General features: G+C 43.0%; 1 protein-coding gene across 1 annotated transcript; it reads right to left on the minus strand.

The window, feature by feature from the left end:
* Positions 1 to 1626: 1626 nt before the first annotated feature.
* trim45 (tripartite motif containing 45) lies at positions 1627 to 23972 on the minus strand. The gene is made up of 8 exons (XM_085249717.1): positions 22906 to 23972; positions 20762 to 21050; positions 20344 to 20489; positions 17947 to 18263; positions 6516 to 6645; positions 5814 to 5928; positions 4551 to 4677; positions 1627 to 3916 (listed from the first exon to the last, which is right to left on the minus strand). The coding sequence occupies exons 1-8, from the start codon at positions 23391 to 23393 to the stop codon at positions 3762 to 3764; spliced, it is 1767 nt and encodes a 588-aa protein (XP_085105843.1). The 5' UTR covers positions 23394 to 23972; the 3' UTR covers positions 1627 to 3761.
* Positions 23973 to 24429: the final 457 nt, after the last annotated feature.

Here is a 24429-nt window from a genome sequence, read left to right on the forward strand (position 1 = left end):
ACTTTATCATCCTTAACCCAAAGCTGCCCTCATCTAATGTGTGTGTGGATGTGTCCTTACCTGCAGTGTCCTAACATTTCCAGCCATGGCTTCTCTTCCTGAGCGTTAGGATGAACATCAGGGGATCGTTCGTTTCCAAGTTGCTGTTAACCGACTGATCACTGTGTTTAATTAAGCAGTGTCACTGCTGACATCGCTGATGTAACTTCCTGTGAAGTGGCTTTTAGTGGAACAGATCCCCATTCATCAAACTTTCATAGAAAGAGAGTCAGTCTAAAAGCGCTTTAGACATTTTCCAACGATAATGCAGTATTCATCAGCTCTGCGGTAAAGACGGCTTGTGAAAATGCTGATTATGAATGATTTGTAGGAATAAAGTGTGGAAAACTTGATGTCAGACGCAGAGGATCAGGAGAATTAGTTCTGGAAGACCAGAGCAAAAAAACAACTCTCTGCTGCAATCTAGTGGTGGAAAGAGGTATTTCTATGAAGTATTTACAAAGTCAGAGAGGGCAAAGTTAAAGTTTCTAAGAGACTTTGTGCAAACTAAGTCTTCATTTCTATTCTTATAGGAATAAATCATATTCCACAGTGTAGTGGTTAACACATTCACCTTGTATGAGAACAGCTCGAGTTTGAGACCAAGGGGAAACAACCAACCTCAGAGGATCATAAGATAATCAACCTCCAGTACCTTTGGAATTATAATCTGTAGCTTTAATTTATTCCAAAGAAGGAAATACTTTTTTAAAAAAAGAAAAAAGGCAAAAAATTGGATAAAAAAAAAAAAAAAAAAAAGAGGTGAATGTGATCCTTTCCATGCCCCTATACGTAAACAGGACACCAGGTAACAGATTAAGACAAAGAATTTTTCTAAAATGACTCACAAAGATTAAATGTTAATAATGAAGGAACATGGCGCAGACCTGGCCCTCACTATAAACATAAGGTTCACACAGATTACCAAGTATTATGTTTTCAGGCCACATTTCAGACAGTTTTCATCTGGAAAGTGCCACAATATTTACAATCCTTTACAACAATAATTGGGCCATACTTACTATTTCAAATGTGGGCCACATTAGACTCACAACCTAATTAACCAGCGCACAGTAGTGGACTACATTTGCTGTGTTAGACTACGGCCACTTCAGGGTCCCATCCAGATTACTCAAAGCTTACTGAGCCACAGCTTTTCTAAAAGTGGCCACATATGTTTTATGATAAACTGTCTACCTTTGATAAATTAAATGTAGGCATATATTTGTCTTTTTATTTGTTGCACCAGGTCCATATTAACCATTTACCACATGGGCCACTTTAGGGCACAACCAGACCACACAATCCCAAAAGCACCACATTTTCGCCAAAAATAGCCCATTGCTGCTTGAATGCATGCATTCTGTCCAGACCAGAAGGTTGTTGCTGAATCACTGCCATCCACTGCCCACCCTCCCCTGTTATCAGCCTTTGCCTTTACAATCTGCTGCACTGACCACAAAACAAAAAAGTGACCTAAGAAGCAGTAGCCCTCTAAATTAAATACAGATGTATTATATGCAAAACAACATATTCATTCCTAAATGATTCTATATGTAATTTTCAAAAAATAACTGAAGCATGATATAAGAAGTGACAAAAAACCTCTTTATTAGGTGTAAACAAGTTTAAAAAAAAAAAAAAAAAGTAATAATAATAATACAGCACCAGGACAAGTTACCTGCTAATACATCCAGATGAATGTGTAAGTCAGAGTCTGATGGAAACACTTCCAGATCTCAGTGTGTGACAGCTTCTCTGTCATTCTGCAGATATTGGCCCACAAGTAGAAAAATTAGTTGTAAATTTCATTTTTACAACTTCATATTGAGCACATGCTACGTAAAAATCATCATGTTCCTTCCACTCAAGTGCAACATGCATGTTGCATTCTGAATACAGAAAAAGTTGCTCATTATAACGCTCAGAAGAAAAACAAGTCTGTATTCTAAGCAGTGTCTGTCTGCACCTTCATGGTCACAGTGCTTTCCAGATAAAGGCTTGAAGCTTGCAGGAGATGAATTCCTAAAGACACTTGAGGAAAAAACCTTTTGTGTGAATATTTTAATAAGTTTCTTCGTTGTTCCGGTAGCACTAACAGCCATTGAATATAAAATTGTTCACATGCACACAGGACAGGACAGATGCTGTGGCTTGCAAAAACAATCAGATGTTTGCATTTGGAACAGCGAATGAATTTACACTTTGGATGGTTTCCATGCAACGGCCTTCCTTACCTTATGGATTAGCTTACAAATTAATCATTGAATCAAATGTTGTCGAGCAAACATATTTTTGCAGTACTTGGCAGTAGTTGTGCATATAATGATTTCCTTGTAGCTACACATAATGTTTTATTATTATTTTTTAACAAAAATGTATTTATCTACCTGATTTAATACTTAGAACTTGAGTAGGCTGTAATATGTAAATTTGTAGGAAATGGTTATGAATTATTAGTAATGCTATGTGTAATCACCTGTTTTGTGACTATTACATACAAATAATCCAGTAAAAGGCACAATTATGACTAAGTTGTTACTAATGAAGACACAGTAGGTATTGTTATAATACACAACTACTTGGAACTCAAGTAATTAGTCAATATTTATATGACAAATATTCCCGTTATTCAAAATTAATCCCTGTCTGAAATGAGCTGTTTTAGCTCCTTTCCCTCGCCCTTCAAGCTAGCTTTTCTTCTGATTGGCTACCCCTTGTAAACAGCAGGTTTGAACAGCAGGTGGGCGGGGCTGCTGTGCTCGCAGCCAGAGCCACATCCATAGGGGTATCTGCTGTCACTGACATAATGCAGAAACAAGAGTAATAAAAAACCCTGAAGCTTGAGCTTTGGTGCACATGATCAGCTGTTAAAACATTGATCTCATTATTTAACATGTGTCCATATTTGTAACAGCACTGTAAGGAGATGCATAAAATCATTTCTTGACACATAGACTGTTGTTCCACTACCTTATACCTCATAACAGTTACAATAATAGTTACATTATTTCAGAACTGAAAGAACAAAGGAACTATAAAGAAAAATCCATCAAATTTTTTTGGGGGAAAAATAGCATTACAGTCATTTTTTGCTGTCTACACAGGCAAGGTGCCATGTAGGGAGTGGTGGTGTACCATGGCTATATTTACGAAAGTATATTTAGGATTACTTCCTCTGACTGTTTGATATAAAAAGACATAAAATATTCCACAATCTGTTGATTCTGGCTGTTTTTTTTACTGACCATTAAAATCATGAATCAAAAATTTATTTCAGCACCTCAGAACTTCCGAGCTGATTAAAAGGTTAAAAACTTGTAAACTGTCAGCTGTTGCTCTGCTTCCTTTCAGCAAGGCTTTAAGCACATTTCTGTCCTGCTGTGATCGATGCTTCTTCTTTCTCCTTTCTCCTCCAGCGTGAGCATGATAAGCCGACACATAAAGGCACTTTTACAATGTGGACTACACAGAGGACTGTCTGTGTCCCTTGTTAGTCTCTAGCAGCTGGCTGGATACTGTATCACATTAAGCCCGACATGCAGTGACTCTGATGTCCTGCCTCACTAGGTTACTTTCACTTCCCTTGTCTGACCTTTTCAAGTTGGTCCAAGGTTTACGCCGACAACCTCAAGGTTACTTCCCCGCAGCTCTAACCTTTCCATTTCTGCCATCTTTTTATGAAACCGCATCGTCCTGACAGGTCTCGGCTCTGCGTCGCCTCAGAGCTCCACAGTTCGCAGGTGGCTGCGAGGGGAAACGGCAGCCAGCACGCTCTGGGGCAAACACTCCGACTGCTCCGTGGTGCTGCCACAGCAAGACCAGTGAGGCTTCCCGGGATGTCCTTTATGACCATGACCGCAGCCTTTAAATCCTCCTGCAGTCAGACGGACATTCGATGGCAGATGAAATGATGAGAGACAAAATACAAAAGACTGATTTAAGCTTTTTCCTCATTCGTTGCTTACAGGCTCCTTTAGACAGAGATTTTGGAGCTGAATTATAGCAGGTGTGGATAGAATGATTACATCTGTACTTTAATTATCGCCAGCTCATATGAAAATTTGTTTTTCCAGTTTATCAGTCTGTAATAGGTCTACGTTTACCTACATTTACCACAGTGGCTTTGAACATATTTCAGAGTGTAAGTAAATGCAGAGAGAAACAATGATTTCCATAGTGACGGGAAACATTTCAGTAACAGCAACTGTCTCTATTTAACTCAAATTACACACAAAAGACGTGTGATGCTAAGGAACTATATTTCAAACACCTGCTTCTTTTATGAATCAAATAACCTGAAATATAATAGAACACAGAGAGTGTAAGGAAAGCTGGTTTAGCTTAAAAACACAAAGTGCACAGATGATGGTGCCGAGATTCTGTGAAAAGCTTAACTTAATTTTGTTCTTCATCTGTGTGTTCTAGTCAACAGCACAGTGTACCCCGAAGTTTGTTCACTGTACACCTGCTCCTTCAGACAGGACATATGAAAGTTATCTGCTGCGTACCTGGCATGGTTCCCGGGCAGCCACAGCGAGCCTCTTTGGCTCCTCCGCTGGAGCAGAAGGAGCAGCAGTGAAACGTCCCTCTGTGACGCCTGAACTTCCTCTTCACATTCAGAACAAATGGAGAGCCCTGCAGAGACAGACAGCATAGAGGCAGTCAACCAGTGTCGGTTGGCACAAGAGCCGTTACAGGGATTCTTCTTGCTTAATAAGGACAACGTTGTGCATTATAACTTGATTTGTCAGGAGGATGTAGAGCCCTGAAGTGACGAGCTGTGCACTGCTAGCAAGGCCACGGCTCCGTCTAGCAGTCAGCTTATTATTTCAATAATTCATATCTCAGCTGTGAAACGCAGCTACTGTTTTCAAACTGTTTCGACAGCGATTATATTTTTGTTTCAACATGTAAATATTATATAAAGAAGAGGAAACTAATTAGACTCTGCAGGTGCCTGGCTGCGAATGGAGTGGCTTTCCTAGATGGTTTCCTAGATGAGACGGGGGCTTGTCCTCGGTTTTTCTTGCTTGGCGGTTATTTTGTGTGTGTGTTTTTTGTTTTCTTTAGTGTGTGGGGTAATTCTTTCCATAGATATTTTGGGGGCAGATTTACTTACAGTGGCTATTTTTTGTGACATTCAAATGCTCTGTAGTGCTTGTAAAGCAGAGCTGAAGGCCTCTCTGTGTGCAGAGTTGGTGGACAAAGACGTCCGACCTTCACAGAAGGAAGCTGCAAGGCAGCCTGAGGAGGCCACAGCAGAATAAGGGTTGCCCACGAGGCCGAACCAGAAGGTCGTGGAGGTTGCTGGCATCCTTGCTGCTGGTGTCTGTGTGGAACCTGTGTCAGGTATATCTAGTGAACATCTTTGGGTAATCCCTTTATATAAAGGAGGTGATGGCCTGCATCTCTGTATGAGAGCGTCTGAGTTGGAGATCTCTAAATATCTAAAACTGATCACACCATTTCATGAAACTGAAGTTAATTCATGATGTTTTCAAGTGTACAGCAACCGCACTGTGTTGGCTAAAGCAGTTTTAGCCTCTTTTGTTATAGTGTAAACTTGTAGGCAAACCCCAGGAAGTGAAAGTGTGTACCCATGTATCAACTGAAGATGGCCTTAATTATGAAACTGTGAAAAAACTGTGGCTGCTTGAGTCTTGGGTAAGTTTGTTGTCCCCATCTCATTTTGTATCCTGGCCCCTTAGACGGGGCGTAAGAGAAACAAACCAAATTAAAACTTACAGTCTCGACACTTTAGTTTAAAATACCTTGACATGTTGGGCTTTGACACAAACCCACACAGAGTACGCTCCTGGCTGCTGTGGTGTGTATGACACACTGTAGGACCCGTCACTGTTGTCAGTCACAGTCGTCTCCACTTTACTGATGGAAAATAAAAAACATTTTATTAATAATATAAAATATCACTTTAAAACCGCAACTGATAGCACATAGATGTAAACTGCTCTCAAAACATCAGTGCTGGATTCTGAATCTGCTCATTCTGAGAGCATGGATGACCTGTCCGAGCTTTGAGTCATACTCTGATGTATATCAGCCTCTCAGTCTGAAGGTTAACTTATTTCAGACATCCAAAACACCAGTGATCACACACGTGCTGACTTTAGGTAATAACTCAAAGACATTCATGGATCAGACGGCTGTGCTGGCAGATACTAAACAGCTACTAGCCTTCCTGATATTGCTGCCCTTGTTTTCAAAGTTACACACTGTTTGATCGTGAATGTGAATAAAAATGATTCATGTGATGTTACGGAGGTCAATAAGAGTGTGCCTCTTTCAACCCAAGTAACAAAAATAGCACAGCACTCAGGCTTAGAGTACTCTGATGACCTGTTCTAAGCAGGTCAATTTTTTAACTAAATGTGTCTTCTGTATGATTTGCTGAGTCAGAAATGCTCAGAGTTAAAATGCTGACCAGGCACGCCACACGCTGTCCCCCCACTCACCAGTTTTTCTTCTCTGTGTGAACGACGCTCACGAGGACGTGCTCTCCACCTCGCGCCAACTGTTCTCCAGCTGAGTCTCGGCACACCAGGGTGAAGTGGCCCAGCTGGCCCTCCGTGCCTTCCTGCAGGCCTGTGACCAACACAGGGTTAAAGGTTAGAATCAAATTCAAATCAAATTCAAATTCAAATTTTATTTGTCACGTACACAGTCATACACAGTACGATATGTAGTGAAATGCTTGGACAACTGCTCGTGACCTAAAGAGAACAAAAAAGGAAAAGGCTATGAATAAGATAGGAAATAAATATGAAAAATTAAAAAGGGTAAATTTAACTAGGAAGGAATAAAATATAAATTAAGGTTAAAAATGAAATAACTGTACAACACAAATTAGAATGAAGGGTAAATTTAACTGGGAAGAATAAGATAAAATATATAAATTAAAGTTGAAAATAAAATAACTGTACAACAAAATACACAATATAGAACTATATAAGAATGTATGAAGAAATATAAATAAATATATACACAATAACAGCAGCTGTACAAGTATTAACCGGAAATGAAGAATATAGTGACCAGTGTTGTGCAAAACCAAAGTCCAGAAAGTCCAGTGTGTGTGTAAGAACCATATGTGTGGGTCAGTACTGTGTGGTGGTGTGATTGAGAGACCGTATCGCCTGCGGGAAGAAGCTCCTCCTCAGTCTCTCTGTGTTGGTCTTCAGGGAGCGGAATCGCTTTCCTGACCTCAGCAGAGAGAACAGTCTGTTGTTGGGATGGCTGAGGTCCTTCACGATCTTCCTGGCCTTGGTCCAGCACCGCCTGCTGTAGATTGAGTGCAGGTCAGGGAGCTCGGAGCGGATGGTGCGCTCAGCTGACCGCACAACCCTCTGTAGAGCTCGTCTGTCCTGCATGGTGCTGTTCCCGAACCAGGTTAAGATGTTTCCCGCCAGGATGCTCTCTATGGTGCACGAGTAAAAGTTCCTGAGCACCTTGGAGGGCAGTTGGAAGTCTCTCAAGCATCTGAGGTGGTGGAGACGCTGTCGGGCCTTTTTCACCACGGTGTTGATGTGACAGGACCATGACAGGTCCTGCGTGATGTGAACTCCGAGGTATTTGAAGCTGTCCACTCTCTCCACTGGGCACTCGTTGATGACGGGGGTCTGGTAGTTCCTCTCCTGCTTAGTGCTGAAGTCCACTATCAGCTCCTTTGTCTTACTGACGTTTAGAAGGAGGTTGTTCCTCTGGCACCAGTTCTCCAGATTCCTAATCTCCTTCAGGTAGGCCGTCTCGTTGTTATCAGAGATCAGGCCCACCACGACGGTGTCGTCAGCAAACTTGATGATGGTGGTGGAGCTGGTAGTGGCCACACAGTCATATGTGTACAAAGAGTACAGCAGGGGGCTCAGAACACACCCCTGGGGCGCTCCAGTGCTGAGAGTGGTGGAGGCTGAGACATGTCCGCCCATCCTTACTGCCTGTGGTCTGCCAGTTAGGAAGTTGGAGATCCACTGACACATAGATGAGCTGAGTCCCAGATGCTCCAGCTTGGTGGTGAGTGTGGAGGGAATTATGGTGTTAAATGCAGAGCTGTAGTCTATGAAGAGCATTTTAACATAATTCCCCCTTCTAGTGTCCAAGTGAGTGAGTGATGTGTGGAGGAGATGAGAGATGGCATCGTCTGTGGAACGATTTGGACGGTAAGCGAACTGTAGTGGGTCCAGTGTGTCTGGTAGTGAAGAAATGATGAAGTCTCTGACCAGGCGTTCAAAGCACTTCATCACTACTGAGGTGAGGGCTACAGGGCGATAGTCATTGAGAGAAGCAGGGTGGGGTTTCTTCGGGACAGGAACAATGATGGACTCTTTGAAGCATGTGGGGATCACCGACTGAGATAAAGAGATGTTGAATATCTCAGTGAACACAGGAGCTAGCTGGTATGCGCAGTCTCTTAGGATACGACCTGGGATGCCGTCTGGTCCTGCTGCTTTCCTGGTGTTCACTCTCTTGAAGGCTCTCCTTACTTCATGCTCGGAGATGACGAGCACGTTTCCGGTGCTGGCAGTATCTTCCTGTCTGCAGCCGTTAGCGCCGCTAACACTAGCATTGTTGGAGACCTTAGCTGCAGCCTCGAAGCGAGCATAGAAAGTGTTCAGCTCGTCTGCCAGAGTCACGGCCGCGTTCGTCATACCGGTTGTTGGTGCTTTATAGTCCGTTATTGTCCTTAGTCCCTGCCACAGGCTCCTAGAGTCACTCTGTTGGAGTTGTGACTCTAGTTTCCTCCCGTAGCGCTGCTTCGCCTCTTTCACCGCCCTCCGCACGTTATATGACGCGGCTTTGTACGGGTCCATGTCCCCCGTCATGAGTCCCGTGTTGTAGGCAGCGGTGCGGGATCTCAGAGCGTCGCGGATGGTTTTATCCACCCACGGCTTCTGGTTGGGAAACGTTGTGATAGTCTTTGTCTCCACGGTATCATCCGCTAGTTTCCCGATGAATCCCACAACCGCTTCCGTAAACACGTTGACGTCATCGTCGGAGCTGTTTCTGAACATGCCCCAGTCTGCGTCATCGAGTGCGTCCTGTAACGCGGCCACCGATTGATCCGTCCAGCGCGCGACCTTCCTCTGAACCGGAACTTCCTGTTTCAGCCTTTGTTTATATTTTGGCATGAGGAAGATGGCGGCGTGATCAGATTTGCCAAACGGGGGGCGGGATTGTGCCTTGTAGCCGTCCTTGACCGTAGTGTAGCAGTGGTCCAGTGTCCTTTCACCCCTGGTGGGGCAGGTGATGTGTTGATAAAAGTTCGGCGCTGCGCGTTTGAGGTTGGCGCTATTAAAGTCCCCCGTCACAATAAGCGCAGCGTCCCGGTGTTGTGTCTGGTGCTGTGTGAGTGCCTCATGCAGCGGTGACCGTGTCCGCTTGTGGTGGAATATAAACGGCACTTACAATGACCGATGTAAATTCCCGAGGTAGATAAAAAGGACGACACATGATGGACAGTAGTTCCAGATTTGGTGTGCAGGAGCGTGTGAGAGGAACAACGTTCGCACTGTTGCACCAGTTGTTGTTCACCATTAAACACACGCCGCCTCCCCTTGACTTCCCCGAGTCCCGTGTCCTGTCCATGCGGTGAACCGAGAAGAACTCGGCCGGCTGGATGGCGTGGTCCGGCACCGCTGGGTTCAGCCATGTCTCGGTGAAGCAGAGGAGATTGCAGTCCCGAATGTCTCTCTGGAACTTTATCCTGGCCCTGAGGTCGTCAAGCTTGTTCTCCAGTGACTGGACGTTGGCGAGCAGGATGCTAGGCAGAGGTGTGCGGTGTGCACGAGCTCTCAGCCTGTTCCTGACGCCGGCTCGCTTCCCTCTAGGCCGCCGCCGCTTCCCTTTGTTCTCCCTCGAGATCTCACTCGGCCAGCTCGGATCCGGAGTTAAAAACTTCGAATTGTGAGTACATTGTATACCAATAGAAACAAGAGTGTCACTGTCATACCTAATGTACCCAATGGTGATGATTTTGCCGATTTAGAAACGCTGAAAACTAACTTAAAAAACAAAGACAAAGAAAAAGTGGTCGGAGCAGTCGTGACGGCAGCCGACCTCACCGGCACCATCTTTAATTTGAATCCCGAAGACTGCGCTGAGTAACAAAAAACTACCGCTTGACTAAAAGTGTACCACGGGTCAACAGAAGGCTGAGTCCTGAGGTTGCTGAAAAAACATGGCCGTCCCAAACTGCCACAAAGTTGCCTGTGTCATTATCATTTACCTTAATTACAGCTCAGAGATGTAGCCCATTAGTGAAAAGAGCACCAGGACAAAAGTACGCAGTCATAAGTTGATGTAGGGATCTTCCACAAACTTTATATAAAAGATTACCACTGTAACATAACACACTGGTTTTGGACTCAGCATTCTGAAGCCTGTTCACTGTTGTTACCGCTGGAAATTATGTGTATATATATTTCTATATTTTTAGACCTAAAAGTTATCGTATTTAGAGGAAAGAATGGTGCTCGAAGTTATCAGCTAAGGCTGTACGTCACAGCGGTCATATTTTTATAGATTTCTACTAAGAATCACCACAAGCACAGTGCAGAGGTCAGGTTTAGGGGCTCACTGCTGGCTCAGCCACACTAGAATAAAAACAGAATGGCAGTCTGGTTGTGACTAGGAAACAGGGCTGTGCGATATGACCAAAATCTCATATCCCGATATAAGACATTTATCGTCCTGACAATGATATATATCACAAAAATTTTACATTTTCTGTAAATTCTATGAATCTTGGGTAACTCGACTCGCGTGAAGTGTTTTCAGCTGGGCGTCGTGTTACTAAAGTTGAAATGGCCGCAATTTTCTTTCTATTTATTACACCTGACAGCTCTTTTTAGCTTCTTGTCCGTAAACACTCTTACAAACTATTTCATGTGATTCAGTTTATTTTGAAAAATCTCAACAGGATCTTCAGTTTTATTGTGAAAGGTTTATGTAGAAAATAAACAAGTGGACGGCAGAGTCAAACAATGGTTTTACCGTCGTTGTTGCTAATGGCAACGCATAAAAAGAGTTGCTTGTCTGTCTGTATTGTGGTTATATTAAATATAAGAGGAAGATAGAACTTAAGAAATTCTACACAGTGACCATCAAAATGATGAATTTTTTTTTTGCCATAAACAGTTTATTTTGCGACACCACGAAACAAATGATAGTGTAAAATGAAACGATAGACGTTTTCATATCGTCATCCGATATATATCGTTATACAGAACAGCCCTTCCAGGAAAGGTGGTTAATAATGGTGATGTCATTTAATTGTTTTATTTTTATTCAGTGACCAACTACAAATTGATAAAGCAGATAAAGCAGATGACTTGTGATCAGAAGCTGGTTACCTGGTGGGAGGTAACGATGCTCTGCAGTAACTGCCGTTGAATCTAGAATGGCAGACTGACTGACACCACTCTGTGATCAAACAGTCAGTCTGGGCTGATGATGAGCACAACTTGTCTGCATCTCCTTGCACTAGCGGACTCAACTGGTTCTAATCTGGTTCTAGTCCTATATAAAAGCAAGGACACCGAGCACCATAGTCACATTTAGAATTTTGCCACTGAAGTGCTGTCCTGAAGCAATTACGTCACTATTTATCAAGGAAATTTTAAATTTCACACTTCAAATCTACGAGCTTCTGAGTGGACTAAATGTAAGTTAATGTGAATTTTGTTTAATGCAAACTTCTCTTCATGTTCACAGGAACAGTTTTGCAACAGGTGGCAAAAGATTTGTGATTTATTACAGTTGATTGCCATTTGATCCCAGATAGATTGCATGTAGTTGACAAATAGACCCCATTCAATCAAAACCTGACAGAGAGTAGACTCTGACTCTGTCTTCTTGCCATTTTATTGCCGTCTTGATGCACCACTGCTGCTTTGAAGACAGCAGCTGATGGTGAGCTGCCTTTGAAATGGTTGCTTTGAAGTGCAAAGCAATAAATTTAGCTGCGCTTCAGTCTCCAACTACTGTTTTCCCTAGTGTGACTGTAGCATGAAGCCTAGGAGGCAACATTTGAGCTACAGCGCCTGTGTCAGCACACCTGTCAATGGCCCAAACTATCCCGGTGTCCAAATGAATGAACTATAAAGAAAATCACCAACCATACAATTTATATGATGGTTTACACAACCTATCACTCTGTAAACATGCTTTTTCATGCTGGTACGTTGGAGCATTTTAACCTGGGAGTTTGGAGGCATCTTGTTTATCGGTTTATTTATGATGTGTAAAGGTTAAATACATGGACACAACCTCTTCATATGCAGAGATTTCACAAATGGCAAGAGCACACAGACACACAAACACCCAGAAAAGATGTTTCAAGGTAGAGAAAAGTTGGTAACAGTACAAAGAAGGACAAAAAAACCCTACAAAGAATAAATGAGGCACTTTATCATTCAGACACACTACGACATTGAGACACCTGGACATTTGTCTTGTGCCTCTACAGGTTTCAGTCACACAGATGCACAATCTCAATACAGCCCTCCGCTCAGCGCTTACGCAGGTCAGTGTCCAGATGAACGAACTGCATGTGGAGGGGACTTCAGGTGCAGCTGGACTTCAGCATTGTCGAATTTCTCAAACACCTCTGCGTCATTATTTAGCATTTCATTAACTTGTTCCGCTGTCTCGTTCAAGATATTCATCAGCTGTTTCTGTCGTGTTACAGCGAGCATCACCTGTGTTCACTCCAATGATTAATGCCGCTTTGCGCCTGCTCGTCAGAGTCCATTAGCAGTTTGATAACAAATGATCCCACGCTGTGTTTTCATTTGTTATTATTCAGTGTTTTCCAGCAGCTGCAGGGAGAGCTGTTTGGATGCTAATGGAACTAACTCCAGCGGCTCCTTCACTGATGATGAATGGGAGTACTGGTTAAGGGGCCGAGCTGTCGTTAATAACGGTGCAGCACTATTGCGTTACGGGACTCCTGCTGAAGTTGAAAGGTCCTGATTTTAAATTTCTGCTATATATGAGCCACACCAAGAAGACACGTGTGCTCTCTGAACTTGATGCTCAGACACAACATTTATATTCTTCTAATTTCACTCGCAGAAAGCTGCTCGAGGTGGACCCAGGGTGAATCTGACTAACATGACAGAGTTGTGTGAGAGTGATCTCATGGTTACTTTTCATGTTTGTATACATTGTATTGTGTACAGATGACTTTTGCAATTATGCCTAATCTCAAGATGGAATTATTCATCATTTGGATCATGATGATCACATGCATGTTTACGTGCCCCCTCTGGCACTTGGGCCTGTACGCCCAGCGTGTGCAGCAGTGGGGCTGAAGCTGACGACCAAAAGTATATTTATTATCAAGACATTTTAAATATTTGTGTTATTATGCTGGTCAGGAAAACCCAATTATTTAAAGACTTCAATGGACACCTTTTAAATTGCTTTAACTAACGAAAATGACAAAGAGAATTCATGAATACACAGTGTCAGGGTTTTTCCTGGCTCAAACTGGGCCTTTGGGGGTGAATACACAATGGGAGCATGACTGGTCTGCATATACAGGGAATATACAGTTTTCATAAGACTCTATGCAAAAAGTAAGAACACTGCATGATTCATTAGCTTCTGACTGACTGCAAGGTCAAGGAAGCGCAGATCAACACCCCTCCACCATTGTGCAGTTCCAGAAGTCTTGTGGTCTTTTCTGATGAAACTTTGCAAACCTTCCAATAAAATCATATTTGTTTAGTCTTTTTCTAATTGTACTTTTATGAATTTTGACACGTTAGCTGAGGACTGAGATGTAGCACTCAGGTTATTTTTCAATTTCTCCAAGCAATGCACGAACATCCTGGAAAAACCTGGAACTGTCTTGAATGTTTTCCACTTGTCAATAATGTTTCTCACTGCAAAATGATTGACTTTGAACTCTTTGGAAATACATTTATAACCCTTCCCAGAAATACCCAGCACTTCGGACTAGTAAATTGCCCAAACTGCTGCTTTTCTTCCTGATGATTAGTGGATTAGATTAGCAGCCCCTGGTTAGTATGGACCTTCTTTATTCCTATGGAAACAGTAAGAGTACACTTAGCTTACTGATTCCTTGGTGAAAGGTGAAAACCTCTTCTTGGGCGCCAGAGTTTTTATCTGCATGCAATATATTTAAATGTCTTTACGTTAGATTTTTGCAGTTATTTTTTTAAATAACATCTTCCCATTTTAAATGGTAAAATGGCCTGTATTTATATAGTACTTTTAACCTAAACACTGCATTTCAGTGGAGCCTAAGTTACATATAGCTTAGCTAATATGAGCTGATACTGGTCTATTACAGATTTTTATCATTATCAACATATAATTATTTCTGATGTACACCAATATTAAAAGATTTAATACAAATAAAAATAAATAGGGAGTGCTGAGAGGGTTGTTTCATCCAACCTTTCAGCACTCTCTTCAGCACATATAAAGTGGCATTGGCGCTGAGCGGACAGAGGGGTAAGTTAGGTGCGTCTTGACAGTAAATTGATTGAACATACGGTTGCATTATCTGTGAATCTCTGTTCGTCTTCTTGCTAAGCTGAGTACTAGCAGCTGTCACCACTAAAGACACAGCTCTTCTCACCCACAATTCACCTGTGCTGCTCAGTCTTGCAGTCCATTTCAACACTTCAAATCTTCTTTTCGCACAAAGAGGGGATAATCGTTGGTAAGCCTCTGGGATGTCCACTTTCCTATACTCAAGACTGAAATCTGAACCCCTAAATTGAGAGTGTCACACTGTGTTAAACTGATTGCAGTCAATTTGGGAAGAATAAACAACTTAAAGCTGGAAAAAGCTGGTTTATCTGATGCATTGATCCTCAATCTGGAGGAAAAAAACGTAGAAGCTTTAGCAACCGAAGTCAGCCCAAAGTAAAGCTGGATAAATGAAGAGGTTGCTGCAGGGACCAGAGAGCTGTGTACGGCTCTACATCTAATGCAGTACACACGACTTTAATACAGACCCAAGCAAGCCCCCACACAAACAGACTGCCTGACATCACATGGCAGACTGACTCTTTGGCAAACATTGGCAGCGGCTCTTGGATACCAACGAGACTCAACAAAGAAGTCCAAATTTGCTTTGGTTTCCCATTTATCACAAGTAAACACTGCTTTAATCCGAGCTCTGGGACAGAGAGAGAAACGCTGCTACAAATCTCCTGCTTGCTGCGTCTGCATATGTGTGGTGGAAGGATGGGAACTGTGGCAGTACCTGGGTGCTTTTCTGAGCAATGAATAAGGGCTGCAGTTTGCATAATCAACTGATGCGCAAATGATTATTTCTACAATAACAAATGAGGTGATTTAGATCACACAGACTGTCACAAGGAGAACCTTTGGGCATATTTCTGTCTCCTCACATTAGTTTTCTGATTAACTGTTAACTTACTAAGGACAGCAGTAGAAGCAATCATTTAAACAAAAGGAAAAGCAAGCAAACCTTCCCCGTGTGCATGCTTCTCCTCTATTATAAAACATTTTAACACAAAAGGAAAGTCGTAAATATTCTGTCGCTCAAAAGCTGCCCTGTACTCTTGCTGATCCCCGTTCCTCCAACACTGCATGTGTCCCTGTTATGTTTGTGCACTGCCTGCAGGCCTCTTCAGTCACCTAAACATTCCTTCACTCCAGAAGGAATTTCTGCCTTTAAGCCAAAGTCCCCAGAGACAAAACAACAGTCTTTATGTGCTGCATGAGTCTGTACTGTCGTCTCTGCCTCACACCAACCTTCGGTCTCTAAACTGATGTGGCTAGAAAAACAAGAGTTCTGAGTTTAAATGAATTTGCTTTTGTCACTGTTACACACTCTTTTAAAATATTACTCAGTTCATGTGACTCTCAGCTTCAGGTCATCTGGTTCCTTGAATATAAAAACAGAAATGCCTAAAGCTGTTTTCATGTTAGAACAAAGAAAAAGTCATTGGTAAAAGAGTCGAGTTAGCTTTTAGCAAACTCAAAGCTAAACTTACAATACTGTGCAAAAGTCCTGATGTGGACTCAGTGGAAGAGTGGCTGTCAAGAAGCCATTTTTAAGGAAGGAAACGGGGAAAAAGGCTAATGTAAGAACTGGACTGAAAATCAGATCTGATGAAGCGATGAATCTAAACGAGAGATTATTGGTTCAAATGGTCGTCGCTATGTACAGAGGAGGTCGGGGGAAAGCTAAAACAGGATGTGCTTACAGGTTTATGACTGCAGTTCAGCCAGTGGCTTTTGGAAACTTGTGGAAATGAATGGAATTATGAACACAGAAAAGTATCATCACATTTCTGATCCCCAATGCAGTACAACTGGGAAAGCGTCTGATTGGGAATGGTGTCATTGTGTAGCAATGACACAAACAGTGCAAATGCAGTATGCATACCTGCATAGAAAAACATATAATGCATCACTATCAGTCATGGATGGGGCTCCCCACAGCCTGAACCTCAGCGTTACTGAATTTCAAGCTTGTGAGAATTGTACAAACTCTATTTTTGCCTTACATACTGTATTTTCAGGGGGTATTTGTATGTGTTTCAATAAATCACTGTACCCATTTCCAATTTTCCAAGGAAAATCTAAATGGAAGATGACCCAAGACCTGTACATAACAGACTTACAATAATAAAACAATGGTCATAATGATGATGCAATGAGTCATTTTAGGCAAAGACTGTATATAAAAGACGGACACAGTCACTATGATGACTTGTTTGTAGATTAACGTTTTAAAACCTTCAGTTTGACATTTTGTCTGTTTCTTTAAACTTGGCATGAATGTATTTGGGTAAGAGGGCAGCCCAGGAGGTAGTCTGGTTAGCATGGTGTTTGTAATTTACTGAGACATTATGTGGGATCTGTCCACCTAAAACATGCTTTAATCATATTTACTGTCTTTTTAAAAAAAAAAACTGAATTCGGAATGACACGAAATGTCACCCAACTATAACTCAAAACAGTCCAGTAAGGCACAAATTTTACCTTTAACACAATTAAAATGGGTGACTTGCATAAAAATTCACCTGCGTGGTTGTCATGAAGTACAAAAATTTGCCACAGAGACCAAAACAAGTTTTTGTGGCACGCTGTCAACATGTTTACTTCTGCTCTAAAGATGGGGAATTTAACATGGAGGTCTATGGAAAGTGAGTGATTTTTGGAGCCAGCCTCAAGTGGCAATTTGAGGAACTGCACTTTTCTGGCACTTCTGTGTATGCTGCATCTTTGAGTCTTGAAAGTTGCTGATATGGTTTAAGGCAGGGGTGTCAAACATCTGGCCCATGATACAATTATATCCGGCCTGCAAGATAAATTCATATGTATATATGTATATTAATGGCCCGTCAGTATGTGGGAGCCGAATATTCAGCCCTACTAAGAATCTATGCAGGCAGGGGTCAGACTTTATTTTGATGGGGACACAATGTGGCCAATAATATGCAGGCAGACAAGGATCATACCATTATGTGAAATAACGAAGCGGGGCAGATGTTCTGAACACAGCAAGTGGTAGTGGTACAGGCCAGGTACACAGGGTGTCGAAAAAAGTGAAGAAATGAGTGCAAATGTAAAATAAGCAACATCTGGCTGCATTTCAGTGATATCGGAGACCTCAAAGCTCAGTGCAGAATTTATAAAAATAGGAGGGGCTAAAGTGATATCGGCTTAAATTTGTGGAGGAGAAAAGGTGTCAAACTTGTCCATAGCACAGACTAACAATTGGTTTTATTGCCGGTAAAAACACTAAAAAAAAAATAAAAAATACAATATGTACACATGACCCTGAAAATAGTTTGCTGTGATTTATTTAAGAGTGTTATTGAAGCAAGTATGGATTCCTAACCTTCTGTACACATGGTTGAAACTGTCTTTTACCTTCTCCTTCAATGGTGCACCTGCTGACATCCACCGTCTTAGAGTTGATTACCCCGACCACAGGGTAGCCCTCCACCTCCCCTGCGGGTTCCCTGGGCATGAAGGATATACTGCTGCCATCGTCAGGGGCAACGGTTGCTGGGTGGGGGTCATAACCCCTCTCTGCCAGGCTGGTGAGTCTTCTCAAGGTCACTCCTTTGGCACTGAGGATCTCAGCGTCAGACCCACAACTCAGGAGCCGCTCTGCGAACTCCACACTGCCTCGGATGTCCAGCAGAGCCTGCTGAAGCTGCACCCCCTGTAAGTGGAGGTGGTTCCTGGTAAACAGAGAAGTTAGACAAGCAAAAGTTGAAAGCATTTCCTCACAGTAATCTTGGTAGACTCTCTGTGGTTTCTGTGGCATGACAGTGAATAATTACTGTATTACAATATTCAAGAAATAAATGGATTGCTTATGCTTGTTTAATTCTGGTTCATTTTTGTGTGATTAAAAGGTTATGATCAGTTCAAAACACACAGAATTAGCTCTGTTTCAGGAGATTTCAAACGCGCTGGGGTTACAGTACGTCAACAGCTTCACAAAATGAGAAACACTTTTAAGTCCAGTGAAGACAACATCCACTTGGAATCAGCTAAAAAGAGCATTTGGACATTAGACAATAAGACAACAGCATCGATATCAAACACACTGCCAGTGAAACTGCAGCTGCTCAGCTTATTGACTTTTTATATATACTGGCACAAAAATGTGTCGAAATGGATCCACGAACACTTAGCAGAAGATTTCCTGGGTTTTATTTTCTGGGTCTGACTTTATAATCTAAACACTGATGAGGTTGTAATACTAAGAACAAAACAAAACTGTAATAACCTGTTAATCTTAACCACAACTTTGGCGACTCTATATCATAATCAGTAACTACTCGGTAAACTATTCAGTCCTGGGGTGGTTCATTCATCTTTAGGCAGTGCGAGGAAATTGATTTATGAACAGCATTGTGTCCTGCTGTGGCAATAAGCTCCTGTCTCCTCTTGAGAAATAGCTTTGGGAAAGGTAATGATATGCTAATTAGCCATCTATGCATTTTGCTTTCTCAACTAGCCATGTGGCGCTACGGTGGTTAAAGCACAGTATTCTGATGAGAACTGTGTTTTCTAAAAACTATGAGGTAGCGAATGCCACTGGAAAAACACCAAAATTTCATGTTTTATTCATAATCTAATGCGGACCTTCCCAAAGTGTGGGGCCCGCCCCCTGGGGGGGACGCTTGGACACTGCTATCACGGGCGCCCACACAAACGCAAAGCAGGAGAGGAAGCATCGCTGAATATGTTTCCAAACCAACTTCATTCTAAGCCAAAGACTAGAAAATATGGTGAAGCATGTCTGCCCTTTGGTTTCACCTGCACAAGTGCCGAGGTAGGTCTCCCTGCAGAATTGGTCTTTCCTTTGTAGGGAGCAGCGCTGGGCTCTTCAAATCACAGACAAACAGGATCCTACATTCTTGATTTTTAGTTCACAAACACTTGTCGTAATGACTAACTACTCCTGACATTTTGGAGATGTTAGCTCTTTATACAGTAAAGTTACAGCAGGATACAAATAATATCAGGCTGATCCTGCCACGATTTGTTCCCCCGGTTCAAATCACAGACAAACAGGATCCCACAGCTGTTGATGGTTTTAAACCCATTTTGCACAGAGAGGCATTTTTTGAAAAATGTATTGATAGCAATGTTGAATATTATTACACAGGAAAAAACAACTACATGTAAAATAATCACACCGTGACGCCTCTGCCTTTGTAAACGGAGGGACAGTAACTGCGTATGTAAGCGTGTAAAACCTGCAGATAGTCAGATTAACAGTATTTTGTTTCTGCAATTCCTCTCATGTAAACAATAACGTGGCGCACAGCGTGACGTGAAAAAAGGCACATCCCTTTGACGCTGCGTGACGAACTCTGTATTCCTCGTCCACACGAAAACGCAAAAAAGGAGTTTTAAAAATCTCAGTTTTCAGTTGTAAACACCGTTTACGTGTGGACGAAACAGCTGCGTTTTCAAAAATACCCGTGTAGGTGCGGACGCAGCGTAAAAGAGTTAGTAGTTTATTTTATTACTACCTGTAATTTATTGCAGTTTACTTGTATTTGCTTAATTGTTTACTAAATGTTTGAGGTGTGAAATAAACCGCAATGGAGCAAAATATGGGTGTGTGTGGTTGGAGGATGTGTTTGTGTGTGTGCGTGCGGGGGGGCATTTTTGTAAAACAAAGGGGGGCCTAGCAAAAAAAGTTCGGGAACCACTGATCTAATGTAATGTGGGAAACCCAGGATCTAGAGAATCGTCAAATCCCCGCTAAGTTTAAGCTGGTCAGTATGCATGTTTTCATACCTCCGTTGGACTCGGAGCTCCTCCAGACGCCGCAGCAGAGACAGACAGTGGGCTTCCACTGCGCTGGCGTAACCTCGTGCGAATGCCCTCACCTCACTGGCTGTGGCCTCAACTCGTGCCTGCAAAGTCTCCTGAGATGCTTCCACCTGTGCCAGTGGAAATGTATATTATAGTTCTAAAAGCAGATACTGGGTATTTAAAATAATAAGCTTAACAAACTGTGCTAGAACAGGTTTTCAGAACGAGTATGTGGCTTTTTTTCTCCTCTGAGGTGACAGCGGCGGTGCCCTTTGTTTAACTGTGAGCTACCCAAATTTCATGCCACTTGTTGTAAACATGAAGCGCTGGCAACGACAGAAGGTATTGGGACACTGGCTCAAAAGTCTGTATATCTTCCCAGTAAAATGGCAGTCTTCACCTTCTGCAGTGACTCCTCCAGTCGCTCGAGTCGGGGTCGAAGGTGCACGTTAACCAGCTCTCTGATACGGTCCCCATGGCGATCGATAACATCACGTGTGGGGCAGCAGCGGTGGTCGCGGTGCAGCGTGGCGGCACACTCCAGGCAGATGGGCAGGTCGCAGGGCTGACAGAAAAGCCGCAGCTCCTGTCCCGGGTGCAGGGTGCAGAGGACAGGCCGGACCAGACAACCACAAGCCTTCAGCTCCTCCAAAGCCTGAATGGAGTGAGATGCTGTTCGCTTCTGCCGTCTGAGGACACACAGACATATGAGCACATCTTTAAGTCAGAACACAGATCTGGATTTCCCAGGATGTCTGCTACTGTCTGTGCAGACAGTGTTAGTGTGTTAGTGCACAGAACGGCTCAGAATCCATCTTGAAGACATACGTAAACAAGATCAGTTAGTGATGAAGAAGAACAGAGTAAAATACAATTTAAACCTCAGTCTCTTCAAAGCAGAATATATATTTAAAAAAAACCCTCAAATTTCCACTGTAACTGACTGCGGTGCAGAGAGTAGCACAAAACAGCCTTTAATAAGTCACGCCTAACCATTAGTGTTTTGCCACTGTTAGGACAAACACAAAAGACAAACAAACAAATAAACAAAATATCCAGTTGAATAAAAGTATCTGAGAAAACCACCATCAGTTCCTAATATATACAAAGTTTATGGTCTCAGCCAGTAACTCCAGGGGCCTGTCTCGATATGCGTACTTGCGTTCTTGTTAACTCGTGATACGTCATCAGTCGGAGACCAAGTACTGTTCCAATTCAAAGTACGCATCAAGCCGAAAACGCAAAAAATTTCCGGATGTGTTCTCGCTCTGCCTGTTTTATCGAGCATGCATCGGTGGTGACTTGTGTGTACTGGGTACAGCTAAATATCCCAGAATGCATTTAGTCCAAAACCCAAATGCAGCAATGGCAGAGGAGCGCAGCTAAAAACTTTTAAATATTACTCTTTCTGGGTCACAAAATAAACTTTTAAGTTATTTTCAAGCGAGAATGAAGCTGTGTAAACTTCAAAGATCTGCTCGATTTATCAAGCTATCAAATATTTCCAAACGTGATCCGATTTCGGAGACGTCTGTTACCAACCAGCTCCATAGCAGACCGGGAGGTTGAGGATCACAAGAGCTGGTGAGAACAGTGGACTCCTGGCACATCGTTTACAGAGATATATTTCAATTCAGGAGGAAACATTTTCACCGGGAAGAACAGCATGTTAATACGTGGAGATTCTGAAGGCTGCTTCAAAATGATCAGATTATATTTTAAATATTTGTTCAGTTATCTTCCAAACCCCAGCAGCTGTCTATTGTAATTTTTGAGTGTCCACTAAAATAAAAATAAAAGCCTTCTAACATCTCACCTGTTTGTTTTTATTAAGGCATACATGTACACAATTTTTATTAAAAGTGATTTCGCTACTGAGGTTAAACATGATATATAAGTCACTTAGATCATTTCTAATTGTTAATGTTTGGTTTATTTCAGTGTTTTATTTGTTCCTGGGTAGATCGGTTTGGCTGAGATTTAAGTTAAGCTTCATAACATATTAATCACAGTTAAATTAAGAGGGGACGGCAGCAAAAACTCCTGACCTGAGACATCATCAAGTACGCTGGTGTTCCAGTTGTACAAATCGTGTGTCCATGATCGTGTTCTTGGCAAGTCCGGACTCGCGTACTTGAGAATTGAGAAAGGATCCAGGTCTTAATGAATAAAACATGCTGCATAATTTGCAAATTTTTGTCACCAAACAGCAGAGTGTGCTTTTTGACCTCTCAGGGCCACAGTAGCCTAAGATGCACAGCCTGACACTTGGAAATCTCAAAAAGGAATGGATGACGTTTTTGCAATAGCCATCTTCCATTTACAGTCTGTGGAACAGACTCAAACGAAAACCAAACATTTTATCAAGCAGTAGAAGTAATAGATTAAAAATTTTAAACACGGTAAAAACCTAATTTAATACATTAGACAGCAAAAAACAAATAAACAAAAAACAGCATGTGGGGTGTACGAAGGGATAAAGAAAACTGAGCTAAGGCATAATAGCAAAACAGAATTAAAAACTAGCCTCGGAGCTAACTGTACCTATGCGCTTGGCAGCAGAACTCGCACAGGTTGACGGAGCACACCTCGCAGCGGCTCCCAGCACCTCCTTCTCCGCACAGGTCGCATCCCAGCGGGCCGTCCGTTTCCAGGGTCTCCACGAATACTTCGTCCAGCGCTAAGTGGTCGGTACTCAGCCCGACGTGCCCGGACGGAGGGAGGTCTACCTCTGAGTCACAGTCAGGGCAGAGCACCGTGATAGTGACGGCGGGTCGGTCTGCCTCCAGTGGTTTGTCCCGCTTACCGCCCTCCGGAACATCCCGTTGTATACGTGAAGACACCGAAAACGGCTCCAGCTGAGCGATGCAGTCAGAGCAGAACGTGTGCAGACACGGCAGGATTTTAGGGTCCCGGTACAGGCGCTTACACACCTTACACACCGCTCTGGGATTCACCAACACGTCGCTCTGCTCGCGTCCAGAGCTCTGTGCTCCCTGCTCCGACGTTTCTTTCTGCTCAGACTGCGACATTGTTCAGTTTGGGTGATTTCTGGAGCAAGAATAAAGGGGGAAAAACCCCAGCGAGTTCGAAAAAGTTGTCAGAGCTGAAGGAAACTTCTGTATAATCCCCTTTCTGCATAATAAATCACACGTTTTCTGCACTGCGGCAATCCACCCCATTCATTAATTAAAAGGCCATTCGAAAGCTCCACTTTTGATCATGAGAAGTTTACTGCTCCATGGGACATTTGACACCTCTCTCATTGGCAGACCAATAGGAAACCTCTCCCGGGCTATCCGGGGTGGTCCAAAACTTTACCGAAGTCTTCAGCACAGTGTGGGACTTTGACTGCCCCCATCTACCGGCAGGACGGTGGAAGATATATCCACTCACTGCCTGCATTTAAACCAGCGGTCCCCCGGGCCACGGACCGGTACCGGTCCGCGAGTCGTTTGGTACCGGGCCGCGAGAGTTGATGCTCGGGTGTGAAATTTACGTTTTTCAGGGTTTTTATCGTTAACTCGGTTTGCCTGGGTCTTTTCCCGTGTTGTAGTTGTGTCTTATTTTGAAAAGAAATATTTACGTTACCATAGCGACCAGAGAGCATTAAGGGGGAGAGAGGAGGACGTTACGGTGTGTTCACGCCGAACGCGATGGGCGCGTGAAAAAAGCCCCAAACGCCCCTAACTTGACGCGTGCACATTCGCACCTCTACGCGTGTCCAAGAAAAATCCATCGCGCCCCAAAATATCATATTTTAACGCGCGTGAACCGGAAATGTGGGAGGGATGTGGGAGGAAGTTTTGCCAGACAGGTATCTTTGCAAGATGGCAGGTGTCGAGCTAGCGCTTGAAGAGAGAGTCTCCCTTCTCTATGTACTGTGGAGAGCAGAGCAGCGGCGTAAAGGACATCCTCGCCGTACCTGGGTCCATCAGGTCCTCCAGAGGTGTGAGCAGTTTGGTGAGTTTCACCATTTGCTCCAGGAGCTGCGCCTGGATGACAGCCGATTCCAGCGCTATCACCGTCGGCCAGTTTGAGGACCTGCTTTCCCTCGTTGGTCCCAGC

The sequence above is a fragment of the Mchenga conophoros genome, linkage group LG16 (assembly GCF_057382185.1).
Source record: "Mchenga conophoros isolate Kocher_MC1m ecotype Shallow Benthic linkage group LG16, M_conophoros_male_GT1.1, whole genome shotgun sequence".
NCBI classification, from domain to species: domain Eukaryota; kingdom Metazoa; phylum Chordata; class Actinopteri; order Cichliformes; family Cichlidae; genus Mchenga; species Mchenga conophoros.

Excerpts from the sequence above, each read along its gene's own strand:
- trim45 (XM_085249717.1), bottom strand. The coding sequence starts at position 23,393 with ATGTCGCAGTCTGAGCAGAAAGAAACGTCGGAGCAGGGAGCACAGAGC. Across the intron at positions 21,051-22,905 it reads TTCTGCTGCCAAGCGCATAG|ACGGCAGAAGCGAACAGCAT; the intron begins GTACAGTTAGCT and ends GTGTGTCCTCAG. Across the intron at positions 4,678-5,813 it reads TCAAAGCCCAACATGTCAAG|GGCTCTCCATTTGTTCTGAA; the intron begins GTATTTTAAACT and ends CTGTCTCTGCAG.